Below are 23062 nucleotides of genomic sequence, written 5' to 3'. Positions count from 1 at the left end.
GAAACAAATTCACTCCAGACAGAGATAGTCTTACCATGTCTTTTCATGTCAACTTGGGTTTTGCCTTCCCACCAAACCAAGGCAGTGCCTCCTAGGTGTAGGCTTTCCAGCTGAATTTTACTCTTGTCTGATTTGATGTTCTGTACTTTGCAATAAACATCAATTTGTTTAATCCAATTGTCCAACTTTTCAGCATTTAGCTCTCCATCATATATAGGCAAGTCAAATTTAACATCTAGCTTGATCAAAGATGCTTTCTTATTATGCACAGGGCTATTAGGAGGTGTGAGAAAGTTTTCCTCTTTCCCTTTTCCTTTTGAGTGATCATGGGAATGAGACTCGTCTTCTTCTTTGTCTTGTTTAGAACCTGATGAATCTTCATCCTTATGCTTTCTAAAGTCCCTATACATTTCTTCTACCATAGACTTTATAGCTAGGAAACTTTCTATGAATTGAGGGTCTGGCCCCACAGAACCTTCCTCTGACATTGTCTTTCGAGGATAGACTATCCCAATTTCAGGATTAGTTTCGACCAACTCTCCTTCTTCTAATTTGAGCTTTGATCTAGTGAGCATTCAACAGCTAAACCAACACAAGCTTGTCTAACCTTACGGCCTAAAGCTCTGATACCACTTGATCAGATAATCACCCTATGAGTGATTTCAATTAAAGAATTATGAAAAGGAGGTATTACAGACTCATGTGCTTGTTGGCATTATGATTCAAGTGTTGTCCTTGATGGCAACTCACTCAGAGGATGGTACAGGTGCTCAGAGGTTGGTACAGGTGATGGCAACTTAATCAGAAGACAGATCTCAGTACAGCATGCCAAGGAAGCTCATACACGTCGTTTCGTTAAGCCCAAGTCGCGTGTACACGCTAGTTCGATTCATAAAAAGCGCGTGTATGTGGAAAGGTTCCTTTGGTCCATGGTGGTTAGTCCTTGGAAGTTGTGCCTATGATTTCGGACCATTGTGTCTCGACGGGCGTGTCGATCCCTAGTTTTGAAGTTGATGGTATTGTGTTACTATGGTTTTGGCTCTTGGTATTGAGCTAGGCCTAAGACTATATAAGGAGAAGAAGATCATTAGGCAAAATCATCTTTTCGACAAGGCTTGAATATCTAAGAGAGAAAGAGATCTGATATGCAGGTTCTGGGTTGCTTGATCTAAGCCAAGGAGAGATCACATCGGTTGATGGAAGACTAGATCTAAGGATAGATCGGGATCTAATGGTTTGAAATGCACTATCATGATATGGTTGATTATGCGTATTTCTAGATCTGCATATTGTCGCAATGTTACGTTTTGGATCTAACTAATGTCTGGTACAGCTGCAAATTAAGAAAGTTTATTTTTAGATCTGTACGCAGGTTGGCTTCGGTAAAAGCGCGTGTATACGCGGGTTTTGCTCATTGAAGTAGCGTATATCTTTTGAAGCTTGATTTTGGGTTTACAGTGGGGTCTGACTGTTATTGCAGAGTTCTGCAGTCTGCTCTGTGTTTTGGTAACTGGTGATTGACAGGGTTCAGTGGTTCAGTGATTCAAAGTTTGGTTGTTTTATGCTTCAATGATCTGTTGTGGAAATTGAATGATTTGTGGTCTTCAGATTGTAATGTTGTGCTTCAGGAATATCCAAGTCTGAAAATGTATGAAAAGTGATATCTGAAAGAAGGAAGATTGTAGGTCAGCACCTACGTACTAGTATCTTGGCTAGTACAAGAGCAAAGGGGGTTGGAGCTCCCTTCCAAGGAAGTTTGGAGAACGAGAGAAGGTTGTAGCCTTCTGCAGGTTGTAGCCTGCGTACTGGTATAAGGCTGCACCAGTACAAAAGATTGTAAACTGAAGTTTCATATTAAAGAAAGATAGAGACAACTTGCAGCAGGTGGTTTTCACCCACATTGGGTTTCCACCTTATATCTTGGTGTTCATGTGTGTGGCTTTTTATCTGTTCTGTTATACTGCACATGTTTACTGTTAATGTGGTGAATAATGTCCTGATGCACTTAATTGAAGAATAAGCTAACTAAATTGTGAGTTTTCTTCTTATACGCTGTTTTACTTCGTCACAGTAGCGTGTACACGCTGGTTAACTTAACTGAAGTAGCGTATATGTTTCTGAGCATTTAAAAAGTTTGATTAATCTGATAATACTGATTCACCCCCCCTCTCAGTATTATTTCCAACAATTGGTATCAGAGCAGGTCCTTCAGAGAAGCTTGATCGCTTGAAGGAAGATCATTCATCATGAGCAACTACGAGAAAGAAGCATCAATCAGGCCACCGGTTTTTGATGGAACAAATTTCAATTATTGGAAGGTAAGAGTTACTGCATATCTTCAATCTCTTGGTACAGAAGTTTGGGACATTGTAGAAACAGGCTATGCTTTTCCTTCAGCTACTCCTACAGATCCAGCTGAGAAAAAGGCATATGAAACAAATGCAAAAGCAGTCAGTACTCTATTAGGAAGTATATCTCAAACAGAATTCATGAAGGTCATGCACTTCAAATCAGCAAAAGAGATATGGGACAAAATGATCACTAGCTATGAAGGAGATGAACAGGTAAAGCAAGCTAAACTTCAAACTCTCAGGATTCAATATGAGACCCTCAAGATGTATAATGATGAAAGTGTGGCTAATTATTTTCTTCGGGTAGATGAGATTGTTAATTGTATGAAAAATTTGGGTGAAGAAATAAAAGAGACTATAGTAGTTCAAAAGATTCTAAGATCATTATCCCCCAAGTTTGAATCTAAAGTATCTGCAATAGAAGAAAAGGAAAATCTCAAAGTTCTCACTATGTCTCAGCTACATGGAATTCTAACTGCTTATGAAATGAGAAAGGGAGGTCCATCAGACAGAAGGGAAGCTGCTTTTAAGGCATCAAGAAAAGAAGATTACTATGAAGCAAGCCATGTTCCAGAAGAAGAGGAAGAAGAATCAAATTTTGTCAGAAATCTTCAAAGGGGTGCTGGAAGGTTCAGAGGTAAGCTACCTTTCAAATGCTTTGCTTGTGGAAGAGTAGGTCATTATGCTGCAAAATGTCCTAATAAGGATAAAGGAAAAGAACCTGCTAGATGGAATAAGAAACAAAGTGCAAATAAGAAAAGCTACTACACCCATGAAGATAGTGATGGCTTATCAAACAGTGATGAAGATGAACAAGGTAATAAATATAAGCTATTAATGGCATTTGAAGATGATGATTATGAGGATGCTGTAGATGTGGATAATCTCTATAATGAAATTACTAGACTCAAGAGATGCATAGAAGAAAAGAGTGTGATCATTGATACTTTGCAATTTCAAATTGATGAAAAGGAAAAACATCTTGAAAAACTAGAAGGTGAAATTGTTGGTCTCAGAAAAGAAATTGAGAAAACAAAAGCTATTAATCTTAAGTTTGTCAAAGGATCTGAAACTTTGGATGAGATTATCAATGTGCAGCGGTCTCCTCTAAACAAGACAGGTTTGGGCTATAATGGAGAAACCTCTCAAGCATCCACCTCAAAAAGTTATCTTGATGCAGCAAGAAGAAATGAGCAGAAGAACAATGAAGATAATCAGGTAAAGCAGGGACGAATTACAAACAGAAACTATCAGGGACAATCCTTCTTAAGGGTGAACAAAAGCTACAACCAACCACAGGTAAAATCTTCTCAGTTTGGCACAAGAATAGATGAAAATAGAAATTACAATCAGTTGGCTGGTAGATTCAATAACCGCAGAAGCTTCTTCAATGGACAATGCTTTTCTTGCCATAACTTTGGTCACAAAGCAGCTCAATGTGTTGCATATAAAACAATCATGACTAGGGAAGCTCAAAAACAAAGAAGTATGACAGGGATTACAAAGAGGACCTATAACAACTTTTCGGTTCTTGAAAATGAAGTTGAATGTTCTATTTGCAATAATTTTGGTCATAAAGAATCTGAATGCAGGAGCAGGTTTCAGGAGAAAAAGGAACAAGCCACGAGCACCAAAAAATGGAGAATAAAAGAACCTCAGACAGAAAGATGTGGGATAGCGTTTTATGCAGAAGGACAGGAAAATCTATGGTACATTGACAGTGGATGTTCGAAACATATGACAGGTGATAAAGAAAAACTTGAATCTTATTCTACTTTAGAAAAGGGAAAGAAAGTTTCTTTTGGAAATGATACTCCTGCAACTATAAAAGGAAAAGGTATTGCTCCTTTGAAAGAAAAGGTCAAGGCTGGAAATGTTTTGTATGTTGATGGATTGAAGCATAATCTTCTAAGTGTCAGCCAGATGTGTGATCAAAAAACCGAGGTTATTTTCAGATCGAATGGATGTCTTGTTCGTGATCTTGATACAGGTAAAACAGTTCTCAAAGGCAAAAGAACTCCAAATAATCTGTACATATTTGAAGAAGGACAACAACAATGCTATCTTAGCAAGGATGAAGAGCACTGGTTATGGCATCGAAGGTTGGGACATCTAAGCTTCTCACAAATAAGAAAAGCATGCAAATATCAGGCAGTTCGCGATCTTCCAGATATCAAAATTCCAGACAACACTATATGCAAATCTTGTCAGTTTGGAAAGCAAACCAGAACTAACTTTCCAGAAAAGGAAGGATCAGCTAGCTTGCCTCTTGAGCTAGTCCATACAGATGTATGTGGTCCATTTAGGAAAAGGACACCTCGAGGAGAAGAATATCTGATATTATTCATTGATGATTTCTCAAGGTTTGTTTGGTTAGGGCTTATGAAGCACAAAGATGAAGCATTCGAAAAATTCAAATCCTTCAAAGCATTGGCTGAAAATGAATCAGGACACAAAATTAAGTGCCTCAGATCTGACAGAGGTGGGGAGTTCACATCAAATGAATTTTTCGATTTCTGCGATGAACATGGGATAAGAAGAGAATTCTCTACAGCTAGAACTCCTCAGCAAAATGGGGTTGTGGAAAGAATGAACAGAACTATCCAACAAATGGCTCGTGCTATGCTCGATGAATCAGGTACTCCTGCAACCTTCTGGGGTGAAGCTGCACATGCTGCTGTTATCATTCTTAACAAAACAAATGTCCGAGTAAACAGCACTCAAACACCTCATGAGCTTTGGAGTGGTAAAACTCCTTCCGTGAAGCATTTCAAAATCTTTGGGAGCAAATGTTATATTAAGAATACTGATGAGCAACTTGGCAAACTTGAACCTAGAGCAGATGAGGGCATTCTTCTTGGTTATTCTCCACATAGCAAAGCATACAAGTGCTACAATAAAAGACTTGGCAGAATTGTTGACAGTATTGATATAGTGGTTGATGAGAAGGGATATATTCCTAGGCAAGTTCATCATGAAGACATTGAAGAAGATGAAGGTTACTCTCAAAGGCGAAATGATGAAGAAGAAGAACCTCAAGAAGAAGAAGAATCTCAAGAAGAACCAGAGGAGCAGACAAGAATAGAAGAGAAGACTCCATCCAGATATGTCCAAAAGAATCATCCAGAAACTCAGATTGTGGGGCAGAAAGAAGCAGGAGTACAAACAAGAAGGACACTTGCAGAAGCTTCAAGCTACTTGGCTCTACTCTCCTCCATTGAACCACAAAATGTGAAAGAAGCATGCAAAGATGAATGTTGGGTCAAAGCAATGGATGAAGAACTTGAGCAAATCGAAAGGAACAACACTTGGGAATTAGTTCCTAGACCAAAAGATAAGAATGTAATAGGAACAAAATGGGTCTTCAAGAATAAGTTAAATGAAAATGGAGAAGTAATTAGAAACAAGGCCAGACTTGTTTGTAAAGGGTATGCACAGCAAGAAGGAATAGATTTTGAAGAGACCTTTGCTCCTGTGGCAAGACTAGAGGCCATCCGAATGTTCCTTGCTCTCTCAAGCTTTCAAAACTTCAAGGTATTTCAAATGGACGTGAAATCAGCCTTCCTGAATGGAGACTTAGAAGAAGAAGTATATATTGAGCAGCCAGATGGGTTCATTCTTGGAAATGATCCAAACCTTGTATGCAGATTGAAAAAGGCACTCTATGGGCTCAAACAAGCTCCAAGGGCTTGGTACTATCGGTTGGACAAATATCTTCACCAACAAGGCTTTTCAAAAGGATCAGCAGATAGCAATCTCTATATAAAAGTTGAAAATAACAAATTGCTAATCCTTGTTGTTTATGTAGATGATATTATTTTTGGCAGCAATGAAGAGACCATGAGTCAAAACTTTGCCTTGGTTATGCAGAAAGAATTCGAAATGTCACTTCTTGGAGAATTGACATATTTTCTTGGATTGCAAATCCAACAAAATGAAGGAGGTATCTTCTTGTCTCAAACCAAATACCTCAAGCAGATCTTGAAGAAGTATGGCATGGAAGAGTCAAAGCCAGTATGTACACCCATGGTTACAGGATGCAGCCTCAGTGCAAATGATGAATCAGCAGCAGTTCACCAACCCACTTATAGATCCATGATTGGGAGTTTGCTTTATTTGACAGGTACTCGACCAGATATTACACATGCAGTAGGAATGGTTGGAAGATTTCAAGCCAACCCAAAGGAAACTCATCTTCAGGCAGTCAAAAGAATCTTCAAATATCTTCAAGGGACCCAAAACTATGGCTTATGGTATCCTAGAAATACTGATCTCACTCTTCATGCTTACACAGATGCAGATTGGGCTGGAAGTGTGGATGATAGGAAAAGCACAAGTGGAGGTGCTTTCTTCATGGGTTCCAGATTAGTATCTTGGTTCAGCAAGAAACAAAGTTCGATTGCCTTATCTACAGCTGAAGCAGAATATGTGGCTGCAGCATCTTGTTGCACACAACTTCTTTGGATGATGCAGACCTTGCAGGACTTTCAAATCACTTGCACTCCACCTGTCTCTATCTTATGTGATAATACAAGTGCAATCAGCATTTCAAAGAATCCTGTCATGCACTCAAAGACCAAGCACATACCAATCAAGTACCATTTTCTTCGGGAACAAGTGCTTGAGCAGAAGGTCAAGTTGGAGTATGTTCCTTCTAAGGAGCAAGTTGCTGATATTCTCACAAAACCACTGCCCAGGGAAACTTTTGAATATCTCAGACAAAAGCTGGGAGTAGTTGATGCTTCATCCTGTTGTTGAAGTTTGTTTGTTCTACAGAAAAGTTGGTATACGCAGGTTACGGAAGGGATATGAGCGTATACACGCGGATTAATGCTAGGCAAGTCGCGTGTATACTGGACGCTTGTTGCAGAAAGAATATCCGCGTACATACGCTGTTTTATACAGGATAAAACGCGTATATGAAGTTCTGAACAGCAAGGGAAAACTCTGAAGTTCTGAACAGCAATAGGAATGTCAGAATTCTTCAGGCACAGTTTCAGGGAGTGCAACAGGCACAGGTTCAGGGGGAGCAGCTCAAAAGTCTCATAAAGCATTGTTGGCATTCAGATGTTTTGGTTGTTGGTTTCAGGAGAAGGAGCTCAGAAAGAAATTCTGGTTGCTGATCTAACAAGATGTTTATCAGATGCTGCTGGTGTCTTTCCTAAGTCTTGGTCTAGATCTGTTGTCTCTATGTCATGTATCTCTCTTGTCATATCTCTTTTATGGTGTCAAGGTCATGTAACGGCCTATGTTGGTTTCCCCACTATGCCTGGGATGAATGCTGTAATATAATTGGTTGTTTCTGATATGTCCCCTCTTGGTAGGGAGTATGGATGTATGTATTGAGTCTTTTGGTGATAGGAAGGTCCCTTATGGTGTATAAATCTTGGTTCTTGTTGAAGAACATCTTTTTCAGATCTGGCCTACTGTCAGGGGGAGCACGAGTCAGCACAGCCAAGCAGAGGTATCAGCATGTCCTCAGGGGGAGCACAGCCCTTTGCCCTTGATGTCAAAGGGGGAGAGTGACTTGGTGTGGTGGTTGCCATCAAGTCCAAAGGGGGAGATTGTTGGCATTATGATTCAAGTGTTGTCCTTGATGGCAACTCACTCAGAGGATGGTACAGGTGCTCAGAGGTTGGTACAGGTGATGGCAACTTAATCAGAAGACAGATCTCAGTACAGCATGCCAAGGAAGCTCATACACGCCGTTTCGTTAAGCCCAAGTCGCGTGTACACGCTAGTTCGATTCATAAAAAGCGCGTGTATGTGGAAAGGTTCCTTTGGTCCATGGTGGTTAGTCCTTGGAAGTTGTGCCTATGATTTCGGACCATTGTGTCTCGACGGGCGTGTCGATCCCTAGTTTTGAAGTTGATGGTATTGTGTTACTATGGTTTTGGCTCTTGGTATTGAGCTAGGCCTAAGACTATATAAGGAGAAGAAGATCATTAGGCAAAATCATCTTTTCGACAAGGCTTGAATATCTAAGAGAGAAAGAGATCTGATATGCAGGTTCTGGGTTGCTTGATCTAAGCCAAGGAGAGATCACATCGGTTGATGGAAGACTAGATCTAAGGATAGATCGGGATCTAATGGTTTGAAATGCACTATCATGATATGGTTGATTATGCGTATTTCTAGATCTGCATATTGTCGCAATGTTACGTTTTGGATCTAACTAATGTCTGGTACAGCTGCAAATTAAGAAAGGTTATTTTTAGATCTGTACGCAGGTTGGCTTCGGTAAAAGCGCGTGTATACGCGGGTTTTGCTCATTGAAGTAGAGTATATCTTTTGAAGCTTGATTTTGGGTTTACAGTGGGGTCTGACTGTTATTGCAGAGTTCTGCAGTCTGCTCTGTGTTTGGTAACTGGTGATTGACAGGGTTCAGTGGTTCAGTGATTCAAAGTTTGGTTGTTTTATGCTTCAATGATCTGTTGTGGAAATTGAATGATTTGTGGTCTTCAGATTGTAATGTTGTGCTTCAGGAATATCCAAGTCTGAAAATGTATGAAAAGTGATATCTGAAAGAAGGAAGATTGTAGGTCAGCACCTACGTACTAGTATCTTGGCTAGTACAAGAGCAAAGGGGGTTGGAGCTCCCTTCCAAGGAAGTTTGGAGAACGAGAGAAGGTTGTAGCCTTCTGCAGGTTGTAGCCTGCGTACTGGTATAAGGCTGCACCAGTACAAAAGATTGTAAACTGAAGTTTCATATTAAAGAAAGATAGAGACAACTTGCAGCAGGTGGTTTTCACCCACATTGGGTTTCCACCTTATATCTTGGTGTTCATGTGTGTGGCTTTTTATCTGTTCTGTTATACTGCACATGTTTACTGTTAATGTGGTGAATAATGTCCTGATGCACTTAATTGAAGAATAAGCTAACTAAATTGTGAGTTTTCTTCTTATACGCTGTTTTACTTCGTCACAGTAGCGTGTACACGCTGGTTAACTTAACTGAAGTAGCGTATATGTTTCTGAGCATTTAAAAAGTTTGATTAATCTGATAATACTGATTCACCCCCCCTCTCAGTATTATTTCCAACAGTGTTGGTGTGTGTCTAGGTTATTTAGGCAACGGATCGATCAAATTGCAAATACATAGACACTTGAAATGGAAGACAGTAGAGAAATACAGTAAGCAAATATAAGAACACAAGAAGTTAATAAGGAGTTCACCCTATCCTCCAGGGCTACATCTTCGGTCCAGCTTTCAGTGGTGGCCTTCTTTTATTGTGTCTTAAAGCAGAGAATTACAAAGAAGGAACTCAATATGAGTCTCCTGATACAGAATTGCTTGGCAAGGTGGTTCTTGGATTCCCCAAGCCACTAGAGTGCACAGACTCTTGGCCTTACCAGCTTTTTGACCTCTCGGGTCTACAATGGAAGGAGCCCAATGTGGTGCTCGGTCCTGACAGATCCCCTTCAAGGATGGCTCGAATCTCTCAAGCCCTCTGGTGCTCGACGCTGCCTTTGGTCAGCTCGGCCCTCTGTCTTCTTACTGCTTTTTGCTCTCTCTATCTGCTTTCTCTGTTCTTCCTTTCTCTCTGTCTTCTGTGTGTCCTCTTCTGCTGGTCTGTGCATGGCTTTAAAGCCATTCGAGCTCATGGTTGTTCGATTCCTCTTCCAACTCCGTCGGATCGCCTGCTACAGCTTCGCTTGGAGTTCCCTGTCTCGGCATCATCATCAGACTCACAGGGAGCGGCCACTTGTCCTCCTGCGAACTGCGCCAGCTTGCTTCGTCGGTTCGGTTCTTCAGTTACGTCGTGGAATGAGTCATCCGCCACCTTGGCAGTCAAATCGGACCTCAAATTATTTTAGATCGCGGCTTAATCCCTCGTTAAATCTGGTCTCCCCATCGGGCGCGATATCAGTCGTTAGATCTAGATCCCCCAAATCCGACGCCATCCGCTCATTTCGCGCGGTTGACTTGCTCGACCGTTAGCACGTGATGAGCAGTAGTTTTGTCTCTCCTCCGCTTGCCACACGTCGTTCGCTAAGTGGAATCACTCCATTTTCGCCAAATTTGCTTACCGCCCAAGGGTGCCCCTGATAAATACCGCTGGTTTTTGGAGCGCGGGTCCCGCCTTAGCCTTTAGCCTTTTTCCCCACAGTTTTCCAGACTCTCATGCGACCGAGCGCTCAGGGCCCCTCTTTCTCGAGGATTTTTGCCTAGCGATGCACATCAAAAACTCCCTCTGTTTCCCGATCTGGGCTTCCCAGGGGCTAGTTTCGCCTCCTGCGCAACCTCCATGGGCCTCGGTCAGCGCGCTTTGACCAGGGTCCTCGTCGTTCCACGCTGGCCGCCAACTGCCACTGTTTTAGAGGTGTTTTTCATCGTTACTCTTAATTCTCTGAAGTTTGTCCCGACCTGATACAGCCATGGTTCTTTGATTTTCCTTTATGGATCCAATTCGGATCATATCCCACCAGACTATAATCCAAGGTTAATTCCTAAAAGGGGTATAGGGGACAGAAGCATAGACCTAGCCCATCCTTTCTGTCGAATCCTCTCATTAATCCATGCCCAGAAGTATCCATGATAAGCAAACTACGATACTCAATTTCAAAATGACAAGGCATGCCATTAGATTCACGAGGCCCACCTTCAAACATACAATCATGGCAGATGGGCGAGGGACCACATGGCTATCTCAGGTGGCAAAGAAATGGCACAATGAGCTAGTTTATGGCTTGCAAGGGGTTGTTGGCTACAGGCTAAGGACCATCTTGTGAAAATTTATGAATCGAACAAGTCAGAAACCCTACTGTAGTAAAATGATTTGCATTACCTACTTGTGTTCTTCATTTAACAAGTTATTTTTCAGAAATATTCGGAAAAATATTAATGCAAGTACACTACAGCCTACACTAATATACAAATCAAGTACTAAAAAATGAATGAGACAATCACACAAAGGACACACTTATTTTTGGACTAAACGTCCCCGGAAAAACCCAATGCAGGAAAACCGGTGCAGCAAATATGAGGGTTTTATTATTAGCATATTTTTTTATACAACTCGGGTGCCAAATCCAACTCACCCAACAGAAATAAACCCGGCAGAAGTACCTCTATCTGGAGAGAAATATTTTGGCAAATCCAGCAACTAGATGAACAAACCCCACAGGTGATTGTGTTTTCCCCAGTGCTGGGCAGCGATGGCTGCTCCAAGCTCTGTGTTGGAACTGTGTCACCTCCTCTAGGAGCTGCGTCACCCTCCCAGTGAGCCTTCCAGGTTCAAAAATAGATTTGTTGAACTGTTGCTCTCTCTGTGTCACAAAAACCCCAGCGTTGCCTCTAAGTAATGGCGTCAACTCCTCTGGCCTTTTGCGTCACCCTTTCTGGAGTTGTGTTGTCTACCCTGGTGTTGCTCTGCCTCTTTGCTATGTATTCTTGGCCTTGGACTGAAGTCCCTCTGTTGAGCTGCCCCTCTCTGCTAGAGATCTCCTCAATCGATTTTCCTCCTGAAAACTTCTCACTTGAGAAAATCGATTTTCTCCATCTCTCTGTGTGTATTCTCCAACTGACCCCAAGCCTCCTTTTATACTTTTCCTGTTGAGAAATCAACGCCTATGATTTAATCTCTAATCAATGGCTAGGATTAAATTAGAATTGATCCTTGTCTCTTAGAAGCTTCTCACCCATATTTTCAATAATACCCATTATTATTTATTTTTCCTAAGTTTAGACTTAGGAACCCCATTAAAAATATTAATTATTTTAATAAAATACAATCTGGATGGAATTTCACCAAACGATTTCTGGGTCTTGGACATCTTATGTGTTCTAGCCCCTCCACAAAATTTCGGAGCTAGATCACATCCGATGCTACCAAAAAATCAACACTCCCTTTTAGCGAGGAATGTGCTCTAACAATACTTCCCAGCAGAAGTTTCACACTCATCCACAGCATCGGTCCTCTGCGCTGCTGATGTTTGGCCTGCTGCCCTTCATCCACTGCGCTGCTGCAATCTGTACTGCTGCCCATGATTATGCCACTGTCACTGTTACATTTGTACTACATCTCCCTCTCAATATGTTGCATCATGCTGCCACTACTAACTACTGCACTGCAACTCGGTTGCTGAGAAGTAAGCAAATGAAAAGTCACCCAAAAGTTGACATGTCGGTCAGTCTGGATGCCTCTGGACGTTGAAGCTACCTCTGCTGCTAATCTGTGCTGACCCTCTGATGCTACTGCGTTGTTGTTGTATCTGCTTTGTGTCTTCCGCACTGCTGCAACACTCTACTGCGTTGCTTTAAACTTTGGCACTCTAGCTCTGCCACTGTTGCTCCATCATCCCTTGCACCAACTGACTCTCGTCATTCTGCTACTGTCATTAAGGGCTCCCGTAGCCGTATGTGATCCAAGAGTTTAGGCACCTCAAGGATCCTGCCCCTATCTGTGGTCCTCCCGACTATAGCTCAATATCGCCCCACCTCTTCTCTAGAGGTGCATGAGCACTCATGGCGCAATCATCATCGTTGTCCTCTCCATCAACTTTGTGATCATCGTTGTCCTCTCAAAATTCTCTTCTTTGCCCTTCTTCCGAGGGCACTGTGTGGCGAAATGACCCATCTCTCCACATTTGAAGCATCTGACTTTGGATATGTCCTTTTTCTTTCTCTTTTGTTGCCCTTGCTGTCTCGCTGATGCGAGAGTTGCATCCTCCTCTTCCTCCTTCTTGACTCTGATCCCTTTGTTGTTGCTTCCCGCCTTGGTCAACTGTCTGATCTCTTCCTGTCGAAGGGTTGCCCACTCCTCCCAACTGGGAAGAGAAGCCCTACCCAAGATGCTTTGGACAAAGGTTTCCCAGTCTTCAGTGACTGCATTCAGGGCAGTCCTAACCATAAATTCAGGATCTGGTGTAGCCCCTATGGAAGTTAGCTGGTCACGGATCCCTTGCAACCAGAGAAGGAAGGGATCGATTTATTCTCCCTTCTGCATCTGAAACTATCTCAGCTAACTCTCAAGCAACATCTTTCGCTGAACGAAAGTTCCCTCGTATAATGTGGTCAAAGCCTCCCACATTTCCCTTGTTGTGTCCTTCTCAACAATATGTGGGATCACATGATCCTTGACCCCGTCCAAGATCATGCACTTCGCTTTAGCCTGAACCTCCTCGTACTTCTTGAGAGGATCAGCATCAACCGGAACAACAACCGTCTTCAAGGCATAATCCTTCATGCGATTTTTATCCAAAACTACCAAGATCTTGGCCTCCCAGATGACGAAGTTGGATGCTCCATCCAACCTGTTCTGATCCCTCAGTCCGTTAACTACCATCTCTGCTCAAATGAATGTCGAACTGGTTCTCTTCTCCCTCTTTCATTGTTGCCCTAGCAAAACTCAGATCTAGATTTCTTTGGCGCTAGAAATCCTCTAAGGAACAAGCTCCCTCTAAAGTTCGATTTCCTTCACGAAAATCCTTCTGCCAACCACTGTCGAACCACCCCTCTCTAATCTCTCTTTGTTGTTGCTCAGCATTGGATCTAGATTTCTTGGCAAGAAATCTTCTGAGGAATTGATTCCCTCTTCTTTGCTTCTGCCCCACTAGGTATTGTTCTACACCAACAGAATCAGCTCCCCACCAGCAACTCCAAATGAAGTCTGCGCTGCACCTCTAGCCACGGAAACCGGAAAAACAAGACTCAACAGTCTCTGTGCTAGCTCAGTAATCATTGTGCTTCCCTCTACAGCAATAGTGTCACCCAATCAAGCTGAAGCAGGCTCTGCATGAGCCTCCCTTGGTGACTGCGTCACCCCTCCTCTACTCTCTCGGCCAGAAATTGCACTGTCTTTGGGACAACTGTCTTTAGCACAGATTTTCCTCTGTCCTTTCGTTGATGGCTTCAGTCCTCTTTTATCTGCTATCGCTCTGATACCATGTGAAAATTTCTGAATCGAACAAGTCAGAAATCCTATTGCAGTAAACTGATTTGCATTACCTACTTGTGTTCTTCATTTAACAAGATATTTTTCAGAAAAATATGAATGCAAGTACACTAAAACCTACACCATTATACAGATGAAGTACTGAAAAATAAATGAGATAATCATACAAAGGACACACTTATTTTTGGACTAAACGTACCCGGAAAAACCCAATGCGCGAAAATCAGTGCAACAGATATGAGGGTTTTACTATTAAGCAGATTTTTTAATACAACTAGGGTGCCAAATCTGGCTCACCCAACAGAGAATAAACCCAGCATAAGTACCTCTATCCGGAGACAGATATTATAGCGCATCCAGCAACTGGATGAACAAACCCCAAAGGTGACTGTGTTGTCCCCAGTGTTGAGCAGGGATGGCTGCTCCAAGCTCTGCATTGGAACTACGTCACCTCCTCTAGGCGCTGCGTCACCCTCCCAGTGAGCCTTCTCAGCTCAGAAATCGATTTGCTAAATTGTTGCTCTCTCTGCCTCACAGAAACCCCAACTCTGCCTCTAAGTGACTGTGTCAGCTCCTCTGGCTTTTGCGTCACCGTTTCTGGAGCTATGTTGTCTCTCCTAATGCTGCTCTGCCTCTCTGCTATGTATTCTCAGCCTTGGACTGAAGTCCCTCTGCCAAACTGCCCCTCTGCTAGAGATCTCCTCAATCGATTTTCCTCCTGAGAACTTCTCACTTCAGAAAATCGATTTTCTCTATCTCTCAATGTGTATTCTCCAACTGACCCCAAGCCTCCTTTTATACTTTTCCTATTGAGAAATCAACGTCCATGATCTAATCTCTAATCAACGGCTAAGATTAAATTAGACTTGATCCTCATCTCTTAGAAGCTTCTCGCCCATATTTTCATTAATACCCATTAATATTTTAATTTCTCTAAGTTTAGACTTAGGAACCACATTAAAAATATGAATTATTTTAATAAAAATACAATCTGGGTGGAATTTCACCGAACGATTTGTGGGTCTTGGAGATCTTATGTGTTCTAGCCCCTCCACAAAATTTCGAAGCTAGATCACATATCCGATGCTACCCAAAAATCAACATCTTGGAGAAAAAAATTCTCCAATGGATATTACCCACAAAATGGTGGGTAACATTACCAATGAACTGCTCTTTCGAGTAAATCTTATTATTTGTGTTATTATCATGTTTTGGGGACAAAACATGACCTCCCTTTGTACCCCATATTATCCCCCCTAGGTATACTACAGCTCCCCATTTTCGCTGCCAAGCAGCCATGTTTGGAACCTAGGTATAAAGGGATTTATTGATGGTTGAATAGTACAGTGGTATGGAGTGACACAATGGTACATTTGGGACCTGAGTATTGATATGTAGGTTATGGTATTGCTTGAAGACAAGTAATCTCGAGGTGACTATTATGTCCCTTTCCAAGTGATCACTACAGGGGCAGCAATTGATTTAATTAGATTAAAATGAGGCTATGAGAACAAGGTGAACTTAATAAAATCACGTGATTATGTATTTACTTGCCCATGGAATTGGTGCCCATGGAATACTTGCTCATGGTATTGGCACCCATGGAATACTTACCCATGGTGTCGAGATGACCAAAAATTATAAAAGGGAGCTCAAAATCATTCTTTAGGGGGTGGATGGATGATTTCTCTTATTTGATTTTGATCTCTTGTGGCTTAAGGAAGGGGTAAAACCCTATCTCTAAGAAAAATTGTTTTCGATGTTGAAACTATACACCCTAGCTAATCTAAGAAGGAATCGCTGCAGGTTTCTCATTGGAGCATCTTGATTTGCATGATAGGTTTGCCAGAATTTTAACATTTTAATTTTGTTAGGAGATTTCATTAATTTTATTTGTGAGAAGATCTCCATTTTTTATGCAAGGCTTAGTTGATTTGAAATAAAAAAATATTATAGTGAGGATTGTGGTTTTCATTGATCTAGGAGTCAAATTCAGCATAGAAAACGGTTTTATCTTAGAGATCAATTATAATAAGGAGGGATTTATAAATTGTGAGTGCAAGGAAGGCCAAGCCTATTAATTTTTGGGAATTAAATCAGTCATATGATAGAGGCTTAGGTGCCATACTTTGAAGGAGGTAACGCTGGTTATCTTGGAGATCTATTTAAAGGTTAACTTCTGTAATGGAAGAAGAATCACTCTTGGATAGCAGATTTCTCTCTTGGAGCAAACTTACTAAATAGCGGCATTCTCTGTCTTAAAACTACAGCCACCTTGTGCCATAGCCAGGACAAGACAAATATATGTTTAAGCAGCCCATAATTCACATAATCCACCAGGCCAAGTTGCTTTGTTTGCTGGACAGTTGAATAGTTTATCACTGGCAGCAGGGTAATAAAGAAACATAAGGGAATTGGAGGTGGAATGACTCAGCTCTAAGGGCCAAATCTTCTTGTGCAGAGACAGCAATCAAACCCAGCAATCCCTATTTCCTACAGGCACATTTTCAGGTTTCCATGATATTTTCTAACCAGATTTGACAGGAGAATCTTTCCTTCAGTTTTAATAAAATAAGTGCTGAGTTGCAGTTACTTTATTTACTGTGCAAATGATGTTGAGGGTTTCTATTTAATTTGCATGCAAAATATTTGTCAAAATACTGCTGCCCTTTTATCTACAGGAGAACTGTTTGAATAATTTGTTTGTCAAAATGGCTGTTTGAATAATTTGTTTGTCAAGATTCCATGATCTGCATCTTCATCTGATCCTGATGATGAACCACACTAGCTGGTTTGAAACGCGTCGGCAACATTTTCTCCTATGTGATTTCTACCGAAAAGACTCTTCAAATTGGCTGTTCCCAAACTGTTTGACAAAATGTTTCAGTGAGTTAATGCACAGTGTAGTGGTTAGATGTATGTTAGGTGTGTTTGACGGAAGGCTTCAATGAGCATTTTGATTACAAGTTTAATTTGGCACATTTAGGAATTATTCTATTGGGCCTTGGCTGATTGGGCAATCCCAAGGAAGGAACATTCCAGTGGAATCAGAGCTGTGCATCCTGCCAGCCTGATCTGAATATAAGGTAGGTAATTTTGAGATGTACATGGCAGTTCTGAAGTGTTAATATTATGTCTTGTAACCCTTCATTATGTAAGGAATTGTTGGAGCCATATAGGAATCACAAGGACTTTGCTATTACACTCGAATATAAGGTAAGTATATTTTCAGATGTGCATGGCAGTTCTGAAGTGTTAATATTATATCTTGCAACCCTTCATTATGTAGGGAATCGTTGAAGTCATATAGGAATCACAAGATCTTTGCTATGTCATCAAATACTAGTACCGTATGTTGCTAACTATGGTATGAAGTTGCTATGGGGGGCTTGATGCCAAACATAAAGGATCCCTAAAAAAAGGTCTCTTTGTGCAAATCTTATTGCTCATCTATAACACGCCATTAGAATTGAGTAAACAGATTTGCAAATCGCAAGTTGTCAATCTTTATTGGCACATCAAAACGGTTATTGGTAGAGTCTTCATTGAATGATCTAACACACAGCCGGAGATCTTGGTCTGTATGGCAGAAATGCTGGAGAAAATTGAGAAGCTAGACAGGAAAGTCTCTGTTCTGGCCAAAAAACAAGCAGACATCATCTTTTCCCCTTCTGATGATGACAGCGACTCACCCTTACCAATCCAGGTGGAGTCTCCACAGCATGACATAATCAAGCAAGCCAACTCTACCCAAAGAGAAATTCTTTGGCAATAGCTCTTCTCCAAGGTGGTATCGGGGAAGTCTATATTTTGGTTTACAATTTCAGTGTTACCTATGTTTTGTCCATGATAGTTAATTACAGGCTATGTAAATGCTTTAATTGTCTTTACCGTTTAGTTGGCAGACTGATTGCCTCGGCAATAAGCAATGTAAAAATTTTGAATCTTGTACAACTGGTCTGATTTCCCAAGTGGCAGACCAGTAGAAAAAAAGCAGTTATGTAACCCTCTTCTTGGAAGTTAATACAAACTGCCTAACCTTACAAAAAATAAGGGATTTGCAAATTAACTATATGTTACACTCATACCGAGGGTGATCATAGGTATTAGATGACGTGAATAACAGAATCCAATGGTAATCTCTATCCCATAAAACTATTGCTCCAAGCGAAATATTCATTTAGCTTATGAAAAGGAATAGGGCTTTTGGATTTACCATCTGTGTAATCGGAAATATACTTTGCGATCCTATACTTCTGCAGTTTGGGAACAGAGCAGATTAACCCTCCAAACTGGATCTACAAGTCAAATAATTTCTCTAAGCTAGGAAAGCATAAGAGAAATGAAAAATAAAGAAAAAAATACCTGCAAATGGCTTTTCACGTGATAGATTGTCAAGCCCTCCACATTCATCAGCTTCAAAACACCTTTTGGAGTTGCTCCTACATGTGCATGGCATTGTCATAATACCACTCCATAAATCATAATAGGAAAAACAGGGACAGGAGAGAAGAAAGAGGAGAATTCTAATCAATTTACTCAATGATATGCTATAGGTTACTCACTGTCAGCATGCCTAGTTTACTAACCCTGACCAAAACGAAAAAAATTGAATCGTCAGACTCATTTCTAAATTGTAAATTTACTCACTCTCAGCACCGCCGAGTTTATTAATTGCCTCTACGAAATTCTCATGGAGCTCTGGAGTCCATCTCAAACGTGGCTTACTAGAAGCCCCAGTTCCAGATGCAGGAGAATTTGCGGGAAGATGGATTCCTCCTGAAGAGGGCAGAAATTGCTGATGTGACTGCAGCTGGTTTGATGTAGACTCTGTAGCTGAGGATTTTGCTGTCTGATACGTTGTCTGTATAATGTAAAACACAAATCAAACAGGAACAAAACTCTTGCATTGAGACAATAAATTAGGCCTATACGAACAAATACAGGTATAAGACAGAGTGTCTATATCAAGCACGAGCAGCAACAAAATTCTCCATACTTAGAACAACAGAAATTAGTTTTCTGATCGCGATGGCAAAAGGTCTTCATTGCATGAAACGTTGGAACCACAAAAATAAAGAGCTATACGAATACTCGGTTTGCAGTCAAAATTAAAGAGCTTAAAGAACACTTGGCTCAAGCCATCACGGTTCGGCCGTGGTCTTGCAGTGAGCGGGTGTGAGTCTACCACAATTAGCCCAGGTTAGATTCACAATGCATTCCTGTCTGAGAATGCATCCCCTCAGATAGCCCAGGCTTAGTTCTCAGAGCATTCGTGCCCGGCAGGTTCGATTCTCAGGGCTTTCGTGCCTAGGAATCCCCTAACCAACAAGTCTCACGAGTTCCGTACATGCCATGGCCAAAAATTGGGCAGTTCTAATAGAAAAACAAAAATAGAACACTTGGCTTACAAGCAACTTCAATAAACGCAAAAAATGTTTTATCATTTCCAGAGTCTGAATCGAAAAATATGTAGGACAATTCAAGGAAAAATACCCCACATTTATGCAAGGGTCGCTGACGAGAAGATCACTCAAATCATCAGAAACCAGATGTTCAGTCCACACCGACCAATCACTCTGTTTTGACTGCTCTTGCCCAACGTTTCTAGCATTAGTGGGTTTGTCCTGTGACCGTTGGCTGTATTCTGAGAACTCCTCCGAAAAATTGAGAAGTTCCTGCAGCGGATGCTCTGTCCCGGCGTCTTGGCACCTCAAATTCCCTCCTTCGCTGCTGTAAGAAAGCCCTGACTGAGAAGACCTCACAGCAGACCCCGGAAGGAGAGTCTTGGACGGCTGGGGGAGAAACGGAAGCCCACTGAGTTGATTTTGCCGCTGTGAACCCGCGGATAATGAGTGATGAAGACTAGTACAAAACGATGAAGCCGACGAATACATGTGGCTGTGACCTATACCAGCATTTGAGACCGAAGATACTGATGACACCGTCCGGAAAGAGTTCGCCTGCCGAGAATCTGGCGAAAGTACCCGAGGAAAAATGTGCTGAGAAGACGGCACATTATTTTCCATAAAACATGCGTTCCATGAATGTTCCGTATCTGAGGCAGGAGCTGCGTGTAATGCATGCGGAGTTCCCATGGCTGTTCCTCCATGAGGTGAAATGTCCAAATTTTTATTATTCATCAGAGTTCAATGTTCTTTGATCCCATGCTATGCTTCAAATCCCATGCCTCTTACCCATCAATTATCCACCAAAACCCTTGGTACTGTAGAATGAACTGCGCCTTGATTGAGATTATTTCGCACGGACTACCGTACCTGCTCGATACCAGGCTGAACAATTCCGTCAAAATCCCCCTGTTTCTTGAAATTGAATGATTATTTCCCGTATTCCAGTCTGCGTATGGCCTATCTGTCGTCAAAAGGAACTTAATGCTTGTTGTGCACCCACGAATCCCACTTATGTCCGGACTATAAATGTCAATAAATATTATCTTGCTTCTGCGATTTCTGCTTCCTACTATGAAAACTGAACTGCAGACCTTGGCCAAAATTATCTCGCCTCTTGACTTAAACTACATAACTCCTGAAATCAGGCGTTAATTGAATTGGAAAATTGTCAGATTTTTTCTGGAGTTTTGCTTCTCCGTCCCTCAACCGAAGGACTAAACTCATATCGGCAACCGTCATTCCGATTCTATCTCTACATCAGTTCGAGCCCTGCTCCAACAATTAAACTCCAGTCTTCCCCAACTATCATCGACGTTCTGGAATTTCGCTTGACTAAGGAGAGAATCGAAACGCAAACCCCCGACCAATTTTATCCACTTCTCATACGCCATCTGTGGCCAGAGCTGTGAGCATCCGAACCATTTGCACAAGGAATCCGCAAGCGTCACTTGGGAATACAGAAACGGCGTTAACAGTGACGCACTCCGTCAAAAGGTAACAACAATTATGGTGAACAGTGGGAAAACGAATATAATCCTTACAAAAAGGGGCGGGCGGGGACTACCTATCAGAAAGAACAAGTTCTTGTTCGTTTGTGGTTTCCGCAGATTAAGGCAGATTAAGGCTTTGCTGTCGACGTTGGTTTTCCCAGATGAAAACTTTGCTGTCGACTGTATCTATATTTCAATGGAGTGCTTAGTTACTCGTTCGGTCTTGTCATGGCCATCCTGGATCGGCGTCATGCGACAAGGCGTCAAATAACCTCTTTGCCTTTTTTGGGGCCGTGTGATTAAAACCAAGGCCCTCTACAAAAATCTCGTGATTCATTTTATAAGTTTACGGCGATAAATGAAAACAACGTCAATGGAATTATTGTTGGATTTTTTCTTTTTGAAAAGAAGTTTATTGGTCATGATTGTAAAAATTAAGAGTTACGCACCCTTAAGGTGCCTGGTTGGCTGCATGGATTCAGCGGTGGATAAAAGGGTAATGTAGAAACCACATATTTCACATAAAGGAGGTATAAGATTCACATAATTAACAATGTGAGCATATCAAGAACCACTAAATTGGAGGCTTTATAGACACGGTCTGATATTCTTGCTTATCACAATTCTTAGGTATGCAGGAATCTTTTTTCCCTGTTTTTTCATTGGGTCAAGAACTTTTATGTGAAATGAAGTGCTCAAATCCGTTATTTTGTTTGATCATGAAGCGAAGCGGTACCGATAAGTAGTAAGTGATTCCGAGTACATTTCGAGTGCGAGGAGGGACTACTCGCCTGACAGGAGGGCGTTTTGTGCTTTTTCATTAGTTCATGAACTTTTATGAGGAATAAAGTGCTCAATTCCGCTATCTTGTTTTGATTATGGTGTGAAGTGCTCAATTCCGTTATATTGTTCGGGGATGGTCTCTCAATTTATGCATATAATTTTGGTTGTTCGTCAAACATCCTTAAGTATCTTTATATGCGATGAATTTGAAAGGTTCTTTAAGTCTCGTCTTCGAAGAGGTTTTCCGTTATAATTGATATGAATAAAGAAATAAGTTTAAACCAAATGTTAAATATATTCATATCTTCAATGCCTTACCAAAATTTAAGTGACTTAAAGTGCTAAAAAAAGTGAGCTCTTCAAAATTAAAAAGTCCATTGGTCTAGGATTTTTTTTAACTTTGAAACAAGGTAGGTGATAATGTAGATTTAATTTCCAATTCACTGAAGGTAATGCTATGGATTGTGATTGTGATAGATTTATTGATAAAGAAATTATATATATTAAATTTAAGATTTTCATTTTAAATATATTTAATTTGTAATTAGTCTAGATTTATTTTATATCTAGATTTATTTAGGGTAAAGAGGGATCAATTTTTTTTTCATTTTAAAAGAGATTTGCACTTAAAGAAATTTGATTTTTCTAGATACTCAGTAGATCTAGATTTAAGATGGAGCTAGGGTGGTAAAATATGTGTGTGTATATATATAGTTTGGACACATGGTATTAATCAATGGTATTGTAATAAAGCTTATTTACTTTTTTTCTTTTTTTCTTTTTTACCTTAATTTTATTTTAATTATTTTATTTTTATTTTTATGTAAATTTGGTGTATTACAAGACATTACAACATCTCTTCTATACTGGGTTGGAGAGGCATCTTTTCTATACTGGAGAGGCTTACAACATCTCTTATTTTTATCTTTTTTCAAATTGTTTTTAATTATATATGGTTAAATACAAATATATTTATTTCCATTCATAGTGAAGGGAATGTGTAGTCATTCACAATTCTCCTTGACTCATTTTATGTATTGATACAAAGAACTGATAATATATTAGTATTAATAATTTATTTTGATGGTTGTATAATATGGTTGGTGAATATTTATGCAAGCAATGATGCA

At 40.7% G+C, this 23062-nt stretch overlaps 1 protein-coding gene across 2 annotated transcripts in view; it reads right to left on the bottom strand.

Annotated features, from left to right (window-relative positions):
* The window catches only part of LOC149173928 (myb family transcription factor PHL6-like), a 310280-nt gene extending 288813 nt beyond the window's left edge, over window positions 1-21467 (bottom strand). The window contains exons 1-4 of one of the 2 annotated variants that reach the window (XM_089424797.1): window positions 19750-21467; window positions 18899-19112; window positions 18614-18690; window positions 18465-18546 (exon numbers count right to left, since the gene is read on the bottom strand). In XM_089424797.1, coding sequence (XP_089280923.1) covers window positions 18465-18546; window positions 18614-18690; window positions 18899-19112; window positions 19750-20391 — 1015 coding nt within the window. In that variant the 5' untranslated portion in view covers window positions 20392-21467. The remainder of the gene's footprint in view (window positions 1-18464; window positions 18547-18613; window positions 18691-18898; window positions 19113-19749) is intronic. The other variant, XM_089424798.1, reaches the window with a different exon arrangement.
* Between the last annotated feature and the right edge of the window lie 1595 nt (window positions 21468-23062).

The sequence above is a fragment of the Pinus tabuliformis genome, chromosome 4_2 (genome assembly GCF_031772625.1).
Source record: "Pinus tabuliformis cultivar Carrire ecotype Pingquan chromosome 4_2, CPIR1, whole genome shotgun sequence".
Classification (NCBI taxonomy): Eukaryota; Viridiplantae; Streptophyta; class Pinopsida; order Pinales; family Pinaceae; genus Pinus; species Pinus tabuliformis.
Note: the sequence above shows the minus strand (reverse complement) of the source record. Positions and strands in the feature narration are given on the sequence as shown.